Source organism: Sus scrofa, chromosome 3 (genome assembly GCF_054392235.1).
Source record: "Sus scrofa isolate SSC_HxYL_T2T_F1_AM1 chromosome 3, Sscrofa_HxYL_maternal_Yorkshire_Landrace_v2.0, whole genome shotgun sequence".
NCBI lineage: Eukaryota > Metazoa > Chordata > Mammalia > Artiodactyla > Suidae > Sus > Sus scrofa.
Window position 1 is genome coordinate 105323914 of NC_139385.1, and position 13614 is coordinate 105337527.

General features: G+C 39.3%; 1 protein-coding gene across 4 annotated transcripts in view; it reads right to left on the minus strand.

Annotated features, from left to right (window-relative positions):
* MSH2 (mutS homolog 2) overlaps nucleotides 1–13614 on the minus strand; it is an 81099-nt gene that overhangs the window by 54153 nt on the left and 13332 nt on the right. For all 4 annotated transcript variants that reach the window (XR_014839336.1, XR_014839337.1, NM_001195357.1 and 1 more), the window contains 3 exon segments: nucleotides 12392–12538; nucleotides 9273–9422; nucleotides 8671–8804 (listed from right to left, as the gene is read on the minus strand). Coding sequence is in view for 2 of the 4 variants with exons in the window: in NM_001195357.1 (NP_001182286.1) it covers nucleotides 8671–8804; nucleotides 9273–9422; nucleotides 12392–12538 (431 nt within the window). In the remaining 2 variants the exon portion in view is untranslated.

The window sequence follows — 13614 nt, forward strand, 5'->3', positions numbered from 1 at the left end:
GAATACAAGATAATTTTTAGGGTCAGTTAATCTCTAAAATTCCAAAAGAAAAAAATCATGAAATCGATCTTAAAATTTTTGGCATTTTAGTAAATCAACATTCTGTCCATTCTTTAAAACTAGCATCTCTGATCTCTTACTGTAAAAACAGTTGAGCAGACTTTCATGACAGGATATTTATATGGCTAAAACCAAATCTGGTACCTAAACTATAAGTTTTTGAGTCAGTTTCTTGTTGTTTGTTTGTTTGTTTTGGGGGGGCCCGCACCCATGGCATATGGAAATTCCCAGGCTAGGGGTCAAATCAGAGCCTCAGCTGGCAGCCTACAACACAGCGACAGCAATGTGGGATCTTTAACCCTCTGAGCGAGGGCAGGGATTGAACCCATATCTTCATGGATACTAGTCGGATTAATTTCCACTGCCCCACAACGGGAACTCCGAGTCTCTTCTTCATCTGATATTCACATGACATAATGAGACAGGACCACTCATTTGATACATTAAATAGCAGATAATCTGCTAGGTAGGCTTGAGAAAATTACAAAAGGGGGGGTTAAAAGCATGGCAAAATATAAAAGAGAGGGAATATTCAGTCTATCGGAAGAGAAGGACACGTTCCAATTCACAGTTAGTGCTGAGCTACAAGTGAAATACAAAAGCAATGAAATGAGTACGAATAAGAAAGCAGAGGACTCCTATGGGAGCTGGGGAACCACATTTAGGGAGTATTTCATCTGTCTATATTTTGAATAGAGGGGATTTAAAAACAGAATTTTCAGGAAAATATTTGGGAAGGATGGGTGGGGCAGCAATAGCAGAGACTGGAAGGAAGAAAGGCACAGGATGCACTGGAAGGAAACTGAAGCAGAGGAATGGGAAGGAAAAAAAACTAACCAGAGGCAAAATGGGAAGGTTGGCTGTGGAAAGGAAATAGCATTATTTCCTCTTCTGAGAAAGAGCCAGGGAGTAAAAGGCTGAAAATACATAGATACATTTTTTGACTGTAACAATCATTGAGATCATATGCTTACATGCAGCAGGCAGCTGAAGGGAAAGGGTAAAAAATGCTGGAATGGTCACGGCCATGAGCCAGGTAAGTAAAGTAATACCAGGCAGCGTGAAAGCTAGACAGCTTGAAAGTACAGTGGGTCCAATCAGCACTGTGTGATCTTCCACAACAAACATCACTGTTTAATAATCAGAAGAGTCACCGTTCAATTTTTTTCTGTAATCTACATATATTAACGTTTCTTTCCATTAATGAGTAACTGAGTTTACCACTAATAATTTTTTCTTTTTGGCCATGCCCACAGCATGTGGAAGTTCCAGGGCCAGGGATCGAACCCACACAGCAGCAACCCAAGCCACAGCAGTGACAACACTGGATCCTTAACCTGCTGTACCACAAGACAACTTTGGCAACTTATTTTTTTTTTTTTTAAACCTTTTGAAACTGAAATTTATTTTTTTTAGGGTCACACCTGCAGCAACTCCAGCAGCTTTTAATTGAGAAAGAAAGCTCAAGGAAAAGAGGCAAGGATGACAAAGGACCAACAGGGCAAGGTCTATGGCCTCCCAGGAAAGCACTGGTAAAAAGGCTGCCTTTGTGGTACAGACTGGATCGAAAGGCAAATAAAATTCAAAGGGACCAGCAGATTAGCCCAGAGACAAGAAAAAAAGGAGTTTCCACTAAACTTGATTTGGAAACAGAGAAAATGGTGGTGGGAAAGCAGTGGAGTGAGAGCTCTCCTGCTCTTCCTCAGAGGCCAGAGTCACGCTTTGTTGTTGTAAAGAAACTACACTCACTGTATGACCTCCAGACCTCTCAGTCTGCACAGAATACAGACTACAAACTAAAGATATCCTTGCACAAGAAGATACTTAATATAGCCTGGAGAGAAGTCTAGAAATCCTGGGAGTACACTGATTTAGGAAGCAAGACATATTATCCCATAAGTAGCACCATCATCTCTACATTTATAGGAGTCACTTTTATTTAGAGACATATTTTTAATAAGATTAGACTTCTACATTAATCATATTAAATTTCACATAAAAAGAAATATTCAGTTTTAACTAGAGGGCAGTGAGAACACCAAATTCAACATACGCATATGATTGTATCAGCAATTTCAGGAGTGAACTACTTCATATGCTAACATATATTCAATGTTCTTGAAGAAGTCTAACTGAAAAAACATGGGAAAATTACCAAGGCTTCAGATGAATCTACAGAAAGATACCAAAAACAGTAATAATAACAATAGTCCTAGTGTGGAAGCAAACATGAGGACTCTTGGGACCCACTAGAAAATAAGTGAAAAAATAGCAATATGGATAGCATTTTTAACTATAATTTCTAATTTGATTGTTAGATAAAACACAAAAGGAAGAACTATCTAGAAAATAACTTCTAAAAGCTAATAATACATCAATTCTCACTGGAGATTAAACTATTTAAGCTATTAGCTAAAAAGTATTTGTAGGAGTTCCTGTCATGGCGCAATGGTTAACAAATCCAACTAGGAACCATGAGGTTGCGGGTTCAATCCCTGGCCTTGCTCAGTGGGTTAACGATCCGGCATTGCTCTGAGCTGTGGTGTAGGTCGTAGACGTGGCTCAGATCCCATGTTGCTGTGGCTGTGGCGGAGGCCGGCAGCTACAGCTCCGATTAGACTCCTAGCCTGGGAACCTCCATATGCCGTGGGAGTGGCCCTAGAAAAGGCAAAAAGACAAAAAAAATAAATAAATAAATAAATAAATAAAAAGTATTTGTAGTCTCAGTGCAAATAGGCTTTATTTATTTATTTTGTGTGTGTGTGTCTTTTTAGGGCTGCACCCTCAGCATATGGAAATTCCCAGGTCAAAAGGGAGCTACAGCTGCCAACCTATGCCGCTACCACAGCAATGCCAGAACCAAGCCACATCTGCAACCTATACCACAGATTAGCCCAGAAAACAGAAAAAAAGGAGTTTCCTTAACGCAGGATCCTTAACCCACGAGTGAGGCCAGGGATCGAACCCACATCCTCACAGATACTAGTCAGGTTAGTTACTGCTGAGCCAAAATGGGAACTCTCAAATAGGCTTTAATGAATGGAAAAATAAGCACTATAATACATAAAGGGATTCCATGTATATAACTTAAATAAAAGCCAAAACAATACATTGCTTTTTTCTTTTTTGTCTTTTTAGGGCCACACCTGCAGCATATGGAGGTTCCTAAGCTAGGGGTCAAATCGGAGGTGCAGCTGCCAGCCTACGCCATAGCCACAGCAACGCCATAGCCACAGCAACCCACTGAGCAAGGCCAGGGATGGAACCTATGTCCTTATGGATGCTAGTCAGATTCATTTCTGCTGAGCCACAAAAGGAAACTCCCATTTCATTTCTGATGTTAAACTCCAACTTGAAACAAAGTAAATACAATTGATAAAGGCAAGAATATAGTTCAGTAGGGGCATGGGGTCTGGACTCAAGCCAGCCTAACTTTAAAGCCAGTCTCCACCGTGTCACAGCTAACGAACCTGGGATACTTAGCAAAGTGCCAGGCATAAAGTAGATACCAGTCTTCTCTTCCTTCTAATAGCTTGACAACAACTTTCAAAAAAGTAATCCTATTTTCTTTTGTTTTGTGTATGTGTTGGGGGGGAGGGTTGGCTGCACCTGTGGCATGTAGAAGATCCCAAGCTGCTGCAGTGACAGCACTAGAGCTTTAACCTGCTGTGCCACAGGGGAACTTCCAAGTAATCCTAATTTCTTTTTTTTTTTTTTTTTTTGTCTTTTTGCTATTTCTTTGGGCCGCTCCCGCGGCATATGGAGGTTGCCAGGCTAGGGGTCTAATCGGAGCTGTAGCCACCGGCCTACGCCAGAGCCACAGCAACACAGGATCCGAGCCGCGTCTGCAACCTACACCACAGCTCACGGCAATGCCGGATCGTTAACCCACTGAGCAAGGGCAGGGACCAAACCCGCAACCTCATGGTTCCTAGTCGGATTCGTTAACCACTGCGCCACAACGGGAACTCCCCTAATTTCATCATTATTCCTAAACCTGTCCCTGGGCTACAGTCTTGGATAAGATGTATGCATTGAACTCAAAGATCTAGTCACAACTGTCGCTATGTCTGCTTTAATAAAACAGAAGGAAAAGAGATGTCTTCAGTTTCCTTAGCAGAATTCACCCCACAGCCACATACTTTAAAATTAACTTCTCACTTAGAGTTTCAAGAGGATGGAAAATCACCCCAAAACAATGACAGTAAGAAAGAGAAAAAACTTGATTTAATGTGTAATTCTGAAGAAAGATCAGCCTGACATGCTTAGAGAGGGAAACAACAGATTTGCCCTGAGAACCTCGGGAAGGTTTAAACTAGAAAAGCTTGAGATACCACAGTAGGTGGAATTAAGAAAGGATGACAAAAAAAGGAGAATATCCCAACAAAAGCCTGCCTTAAGGAGTATAACTTTTTCTTCCTACTCTGTGGAATTCCTTTCAAGTTTCTGGCCTTGAAAACCACAGGTCTTCCTAACTGCTGGTTTAAAAAAAGAGATTCTCCCAAGACAAAAAACAGAGGAGTTCCTATTGTGGCTTAGGGGGTTAAGAATCTGACTAGGTTTGATCCCTAGCCTCACTCAGTGGGTTAAGGATCCACCATTGCCATAAGCCTCAGCGTAGATCGAAGATGTGGCTCGGATCTGGTGTGGCTGCGACTGTGGTTTTGACTCAACCCCTAGCCTGGGAACGTCCACATGCCGAGGGTATAGCCCTAAAAAGACCAAAAATATATATAAAAAGAAGAAACATTTCCTCTTATCCCTCAAGTGCAGAAAAGCAGATCATATTCTGACTCATAAAGCCATTCGTACAAATGTTATTTCCAATTAATAAGTCTTGGAAGGCCATCGGATTTTGGAAATTACTGCTTTGTCCTATGAAAGTAACCTTTACTTACACTTAAAAAAAAAGAAAGCCAAATTTTGATATCTTGCTTTCTGAGTAATTTGTTATTTTGCTAATAGTAAATAGGTGACATCTGAGGTTTTTTTGAAGGGTCTAAATACATTCATGCTCTAGCTGTTAAGCCAGAAAGTACCACTGACACATGCTCTGTTCCCACAAGCCCAAAGTTAAAAATACAACCAATGACCTAGAGCTTAAAAATTATTTTTTTAAATTTTATTTTACTTATTTTCTTTTTTTTGCTTTTTAGGCCACACCTGTGGCATACAGAAGTTCCCAGGGTAGTGGTTGAATCAAAGCTGTGGCAGCTGACCTATGCCCCAGCCACAGCAACACGGGATCTGAGCCGGGTCTGTGACCTACACTGCAGCTCATAACAACTCCAGATCCCGACCCACTAAGCAAGGCCAGGGATGGAACCTGCACCCTCCTGGATACTAGTTAGATTCACTTCTGCTGCACCACAACAGGAACTCCAAGAATTATTTAAATTACCTAATATTTTTTTAAGAAAAGCTAAAAGATGAGAAAGGACAAACTTTTATTTGTCTAGGTACAGACTTTCCATGGTAGGATACTCAAGAAACTGATTAAGATTGGCTGCTCCCAGGGCAGGTGTTGGCAATTTACATAACGCACAGCAGGAAATGCGTCCCTGAAGCTGTGAACAGAGGCACTGAGGAAGGTCCTGGGAAACTGGGAAACACAAGTAAGAGACCCATCCCCGAATAGCCTTCTGGTCCGTTCTGGTCGATTTTGACACATGTAAATATAGTTACTTATTCACAAATAATTAAAATAAAAATTGCAAACTGCCTCAATTACATGCAAGTAATCCAGCCTTCCAAATTTCTTTTTTTTTTTTTTGGCTGCACCTGTGGCATATGAAAATTCCCAGGCCAGGGAATGAACCTGAGCCACAGCTACAAGCTATGCCACAGCTATGGCAACACTGGATCCTTAACCCACTGAGCCAGGCTGGGGATCAAACCCATGCCACCACAGAGACAGTACCTAGTCATTAACCTTCTGCACCATGTGGGAACTCCTCCAAGCCTTCCTACTTCTTAAGTTACTAAATCCCACTCTTTCCCAACAAACCAGACTTCAGAAAATTGCCCTAGCATTTCAACTTCTGTATTTTCTTTCTTTTTTTGTCTTTTTGCCATTTCTTAGGCCACTCCTGTGGCATATGGAGGTTCCCAGGCTAGGGGTCCAACTGGAGCTGTAGCTGCCAGCCTACACCAGAGCCACAGCAGCGCAGGATCCGAGCTGCGTCTGAGACCTACACCACAAATCACGGCAACGCCGGATCGTTAACCCACTGAGCAAGGGCAGGGATCGAACCCGCAATCTCATTGCTCCTAGTCGGATTCGTTAACCACTGTGCCACAATGGGAACTCCTGTATTTTCAATGAAATATCAACATACTCACAATTCTCTAACCTCGTGATTGTTTTGTTTTTGTTTTTGCTTTTTAATTTTAGGGCCACACCCGAGGCATAAGGTGGTTCCCAGGCTAGGGATTGAATTGGAGCTACAGCTGCCAGCCTACACCACAGCCACAGCAACACCAGATTCAAGCCACGTCTGCAACCTACATCACAGCTCATGGTAACGCCGGTTCCTTAACTCACTGTTTGAGGCCAGGGATCAAACCTGCATCCTCATGAATGCCAGTAAGATTCGTTTCTGATAAGCCACACAGGAACTCCCTGTTACTTTTATTGGAAGACCCTTTAGACTTAGCTTGGTAATTATCTATAGGGTTTCTTATGAAACTGATCAATTATGTTTGCATGGCATACGTATAGTCCCATATATATAATCAAGGATCATCATGCTTTTGTATACCTTCAGAATTCATAGGTATTCAAATTCATGAACAATTTCACAACATCAAAGCCATAAAAATACTGACTCTCTTACCCATTCTGGCAATTTATCTTAATTTAACAAACTGAATACATTAGGTACACAATAAGGTCAACAGAAATAACCTAATTATTGAAAAATATAAAGTATATCCTGTAAGATATCATGTACTTATTTAAAATACTGAATATGAACAGGACTAAAAAATACAATAGGCACTAGTAGAAAAAAACTAGGGTACAAAACTATTAGGATTATAGCTATGTTTTTTTAAAAACTGTCAAACATAAGAGTGCACTATTCAAAATTATATACATGCAGGAGTTCCCATCGTGGTTCAGTGATTAATGAACCTGACTAGTAACCATGAGTTCGTGGGTTCAATCCCTGGCCTCACTCAGTGGGTTAAGGATCCGGTATTGCCATGAGCTGTGGTGTAGGTCACAGACACGGCTTGGATCTGGTGCTGCTGTGGCTCTGGCTTAGGCAGGCAGCTGCAGCTCTGATTCAACCCCTGGCCTGGGAACCTCCTTTGCCACAGGTACAGCCCTGAAAAGACAAAAAAAAAAAAAGTATTTACATACAATTCAAAAACAAACAAAACTAATTAACCTATATCAGAAGGACAGTGACTACTCTTGGAGTAAGACAGCGGTAGTAACTATCAGGAGAACTGAGGGGAGTTTCCAGGATGCTAGTTATGCTGTTTTTTGACTTGTATGTTGTTACCAAGGTGTTCACCTTGTAAAAATCCTTCAAGCTGCACACCTAGGATTTGTGCTCTTATGTACATTATACTTCACTGAGAAGTTTAAAACATATATTAAAAACAAAAATAAAAATAAAATGTACTCCAATACTAATTATATTAGGACAGCAGAACTATATAACTTTTTTCCCCTCAATTTTAAAGATTTTCCTGAGGAGTTCCCTTGTGGCACAATGGGTTAAGGATCTGGCACTGTCACTGCTATTGCAGTGGCTAGGGTTTAGTTCCTGGCCTTCCATATGCTGTGGGTGTGCCCAAAAAATAAAAAGATTTCTCTGAAATACATAGGCTGCTTTAAATTCTTTCTAGAATAATAGAGTACATGCTACCTATGTGCCAAACCTTGTTCAAAGTACATTATACATAAACTCATTAAATAATGATAAAATCATTATCCTCATAAAATCATCAATCCTCAAAACAACCCTATGATGTGGATGTGTTATTACTGTCATTTTAAAAATGAACTGACACACAGAAGTTGAATAACACCAAATATGACACAGCTAATAAGTGGCAGAGCCTTAATATGAACCAAGGTAATCTGACTCCCAACTTCATGCTCGAGGACATTATCACACCATCTCTCTAATAAAATTTTACCTTTTCATAGTGGGAAAAAAAACATTATTAAGAAAACAAGGAGAGTTCCTGTCACTGCTCAGTGGAAACAAATCTGACTAGTATCCATGAGGATGCAAGTTTGATACCTGGCCTTGTTCAGTGGGCTAAGGATCTGGCACTGCCGTGAGCTGTGGTGTAGGTTGCAGACAAGCCTCAGATCCCACCGTTGATGTGGCTGTGACGTAGGCTGGCAGCTACAGCTCCAATTCAGCCCCTAGCCTGGGAACTTCAATATGCCTTGGGTGAGGCCCTAAAAAAAAAAAATTAGTTATTTAACCTATCTAAATCATTGCTACTCTATTACTTTGTTAGCTTTCTGGGCAGTTAGATGATAAAATAATAAAATATAGGTGCCAAATTGCATGTTACAACAAGTAGTATAAGCACACGGAGTAAGTTTCTCAGAGCTTACAAAAGTGTACATGAGTAATATACCTCTCTTCTATTCTGTTCTTGTCCATGAGAGGCTGCTTAATCCACTGGTTAACTAGTCTTTGTCCTTGAGGGGTTTTGCATTTATTCAGCAATGCAGCCAGAGACTGAGAGCCAGCAGTATCTTCAACAGAACCCTAGTGAATGAAAAATGAAACAGAAGAATGGCATGCTCATTAGGAAAACCTTACTATGCCATGAAAAATGATTAAGTAATTTTGGGAACAAGAACACTTAACATTCTTCAAATATTAAATGAGAAATGTACACAAAAGTTTCTCATCCTAAAATCAAACTTTCAACCTGTTAGATCTGATTTTTCTACTCTGTTTTTCCCTAAACCAAAGCCACTTTATAATTTACTGCAGTTTTAGACATAAAACTTTTTAGGATTTAATTTTCAAAAGCTGCAGTTAATACACAATTATTCATAAAGCTAGGACAAATACTATTTATACAGCTTGCAATTAGAAAAATATAACTATTTGTCTATTTTAAGTATGATATTTCAAAATATTTAAATTCCTTAATAAGAGTCTTCAATATATGTATCAAAGGAAACACTTTTATACCATTCAATATTTTCAATCCATGTATTTTTTTACCTGGAAAAGGTTAAGGGCTCTTACTGCTGCCATATCCAATTTCATGTACTGGCTGAAGTCAAAAGTAGTCAGTTCGAACTGTCCAAAGTTTGAGTCATCTGCTAAGAGTTCTAAAAACTTGATTACAGCAGACAATGAAGAAACTGCAACCTAAGGAAGAATTTAAAACAAAAGATGGCTATTTCTAGAATTCTAGAGATTTTTAGTAAACAAATAGCAAAATGAAAATAAATCTTGAGCACTATCATTTTCCCTGGTGTTCTTTCCCAATCCAAAGCAAGAAAATCAGATGAAGTTTAAATAAACCTTTTAAGACTAGAAAATGACTTTCAGAAAGAAAACTTACTGTAACGGTAACACTATTTATAATTGCAAAAAGTGGAAATCATGCAGAAGTCCATCTAGAGTAAAACAGATAAAGCCTGGCATGTTCACACTGTGGAGCACTACATAACAACAGATACAAGCACAAACAATCCACGATGACATGCAACAGTATAAATAAATCTTACAACCATAATACTGAATGAAAGAAACCAAACTAATCCACACTGTCAGAGGTAAGAACCAGGGTTACCCTTGATAGAGGTAACAACTGGAAGGAAACATCTAAAGGGTCTTTAAAGAGTTCCCATCTTGGCACAACGGAAACAAATCCGACTAGGAACCATGAGTGATCCCTGGCCTCACTCAGTGAGTTAAGGATCCGGCATTGCCGTGAGCTTTGGTGTTGGTCGCAGAGTTGGCTCAGATCTGGCATTGCTGTGGCTGTGGCATAGGCCAGCAGCTACAGCTCCAATTCGACCCCTAGCCTGGGAACCTCCCTTTGTTGTGGGTGTGGCCCTAAAAGGATAAAAAGACAAAAAAAGGGGGGGTCTTTAATATCCTAATACTAATACTATACTCTTTCATTGATGCTGTGTATTTGGATACTTACAATTTTATGACTTATGACATATGCACTTTCCTATATGTATATTTAAATAAGTTTAAATAAACTGCCAATGTTGTTAAACACTAAATAAAGAAGCAAAGGACATCAAACTGATAGCCCAAAGATAAATTCTACTTACAATGGATACTAGATTCACTGTTAGTGTACGTATATTTCCTAACTGAAGATTTTACCTGCCTTTGACAAACTTTAACAAATATATAAGATTGTCAAAGAATCTCCTGCTGGAGTTCCCGTCATGGCTCAGCAGTTAATGAACCCAACTAGCATCCATGAGGACGAGGGTTCAATCCCTGGCCTTGCTCAGTGGGTTAAGGATCCCGTGTTGCTGTGAGCTGTGGTACAGGTCGCAGACACGGCTCGGATCTGGTATTGCTGTGGCTGTGGTATAGGCTGGCAGCTGTAGCTCTGATTCGACCCCTAGCCTGAGAACCTCCATATGCCTCCAGTGTGGCCCTAAAAATAAAGAAAAGAAAGAATCTCCTGCCATGTTAACACAAGGCACAGATAAAAAAAACACCTTTTAGTATCCCTGAAAGCTTCTTTTTCAATTTTCAACAATGAAGTAAGTTTCTCTAAAACAGATCTTCCTTGACTTATGATGGGGTTACATCCCAGTAAACCCATCTCAAATGGAAAATTCATTTAATACACCTAACCTACTGAAGAGCATAGCTTAGCCTCACCTGCCTTAAGTGTGCTTAGAACACCTACATTAGCCTACAGCTGGGCAAAACCATCTAACACAAAGCCTACTTTACAATAAAGTTGAATAACTCATAATTTATTGAATACCGTACTAAAAAAACAGAACGGTTCTATGGGTACAGCATAGTTCGGTGGTTTAACCCTTGTGATCCCATGGCTGACTGGGAGCTGCCGCTCAATATTCTGCCTGCTTGCTGCTCTAATCAGCATCATAAGAAGATTTGACCAAATATTGCTAACCCAGGAAAAGGTCAAAATTCAAAGCAGAGTTTCTACTGAAGCATATCACTTTCATACCATTGTAAAGTAAAAAAAACTGTAGTTGAAGCATCATAAGTCAAGAAATCTCTATACAGGAATGACTGCTCACATATTTTGGCTTTTGATTATGTCACACATAAAAATGTAAAACAGATAAACTTAATTTATAAAGATCAGACGTGATAATCACTGTAAAATCATAATAGTCTCAGTTTATTCCAGTTTGAAATCAATTCTGAAAATTAGAAGACGTTATAGCTTGCTCTGTTTACATAAATAAACAATTTTTCATTTTACTTATCAGTGATCCACAAATAACCCATCAAGTTTCTACTCTTACCGTAAATCTCTCAAGCCATATTTACCTAGAAGATTTGAAACACTGAAGATAAACTTCAACCACTGAAAATCCCATAAAAGTTACATTGTTTGCATATTCATTTCTACCACTGAACATACATCATCGGTGCCAATTTTTGAGTCAAACTGTGTAAATGTAACATTGATTAGGCAAGTATGTTGTATATATTTTACTCTTATTACTTCCCAATCTCTGTAACAATCCTTTAAGACAGATTATGAAAATACCTCTCAGAAAAGTGAAGTGATTTATTAAAGACCCCCTAACTCATACATTATAAAACTTTTTTTTTTTTGCTTTTTACAGCCACACCTGCAGCATATGGAAGTTCCCAGGCTGGGGGTCAAATCAGAGCTCCAGCTGACAGCTTACACCAAAGCCACAGCAATGTGGGATCCAAGCAACACTGGATCCTTAACCCACTGAGAAAGGCCAGGGATCAAACTCACATGCTCATGGATACTAGTCAGGCTCACTACTGATGAGCTACCACGGGAACTCTCATAAAACTCTGAGAGATCTTTTTCCCCCTAAAACAAATATGGTACCTCACCTGCTTAGGTGGACAGGAGTCAAGCTCTTTCAGGTGAGACCAATACAACAATAAACTCTTCCTCATCCCAAGGATACATGTTGTAGAAATATAATAAAATTATATTTAAGGTTACGTTTAAATTTTTCTAGTCATTCCTTCAGTTTTTCATAAGCTTCATCATAGACAAAGTAAGCTTGCCTATTAGTGATCCACAGTTTCAGCTTTGAGATATAGATGACAGAGGTAACCTTCTAAAGAGTCACCATTTAAGAGTAAATTCACATTTGTAATCTACATACTTGATTCTCCATTTCTGGCAATACAGCACTATTCATCTGTTCTCCCTTTTTGCCTTTCAACAGCCGGTTGAGGTCCTGATAAATATCTTTTGTAGAAAAGTCAGCTCTTTTTCTTTCTGTGATTAGAATTCCTCCTCTCTGAATAACCTATTTTATAAGAAATATTTTAAATTAGTAGAAGAAAAGGAATGAGAAAGCAATAAGAAAAGGAAAGCAATATCATTGAAAAATATAAAGTAACAACAGCTTAATAACAAATTATTAATCTAAATTAAATTTTTACACAACATGCAAGAAGACGTTGGTAACCTACGCATTAACATGTATTTTAAAAATCTATATATGAAATTTTCATGGAAACTTCTAAAAATCAGACTCACATAAAGCTTTCAAGGAACAGCCTCAATAATAAAAACTCTTTAACGAAATAACACCTAGAGAAAGTTACCTAGATACCGTCTACACTAAAAATACCCATCATAGGTTTACCATCTCTCAAGCAGTTCTTATGGTATTTGGGGCCCAAAAGAGGAAAAGAATCTTTAGGGGATACAACACCCCTTAAATATCTAAATAATAAACGACATACAAATAAACAGTGCACTCAGAATTGTGTTAAAATAAGAAGCTAAAGTTTCACTAGAACTATTAAAAAATAATCCAGAAGAATTGCATCTTATATGACATACTTATGCTAAAACAGTCAATTTTCTTTTAAATGGTCCTAAGTTACCTCTCCCTCAATCTGCACCTCCCCAGCTATGAAAGCACACCTTTCACCAACTATGATCCCTTTAAGATGGCATTAGTTACTCTTTTGGAAAGAAGGGGAGGGGAGGGGCAGTAGTGAGGAGGAAATGATCTGAGGTAGGACAAGTCTTAAACAACAAGTCCTATCAGGAGTTCCCATTGAGGTGCAGCAGAAACAAACCCGACTAGTATCCGTGAGGATGTGGGTTCGATCCCTGGCCTTGCTCAGTGGGTTAAGGATCTGGCATTGCTGTGAGCTGTGGTGTAGGTCACAGATGCGGCTCGGACCCCAAATTGCTATGGCTGTTGTGTAGGCCAACAGCTACAGCTCGATTCAACCCTTAGGCTAGGAACCTCCATATGCCGTGGTGTGGCCCTAAAAAAAGGACAAACAAACAAGACACAAAGTTTCTGTCAAACATCAAGACATTCCTCAAAACATTGTTGTAATTAGATTTCAAAATTTTTTTTTT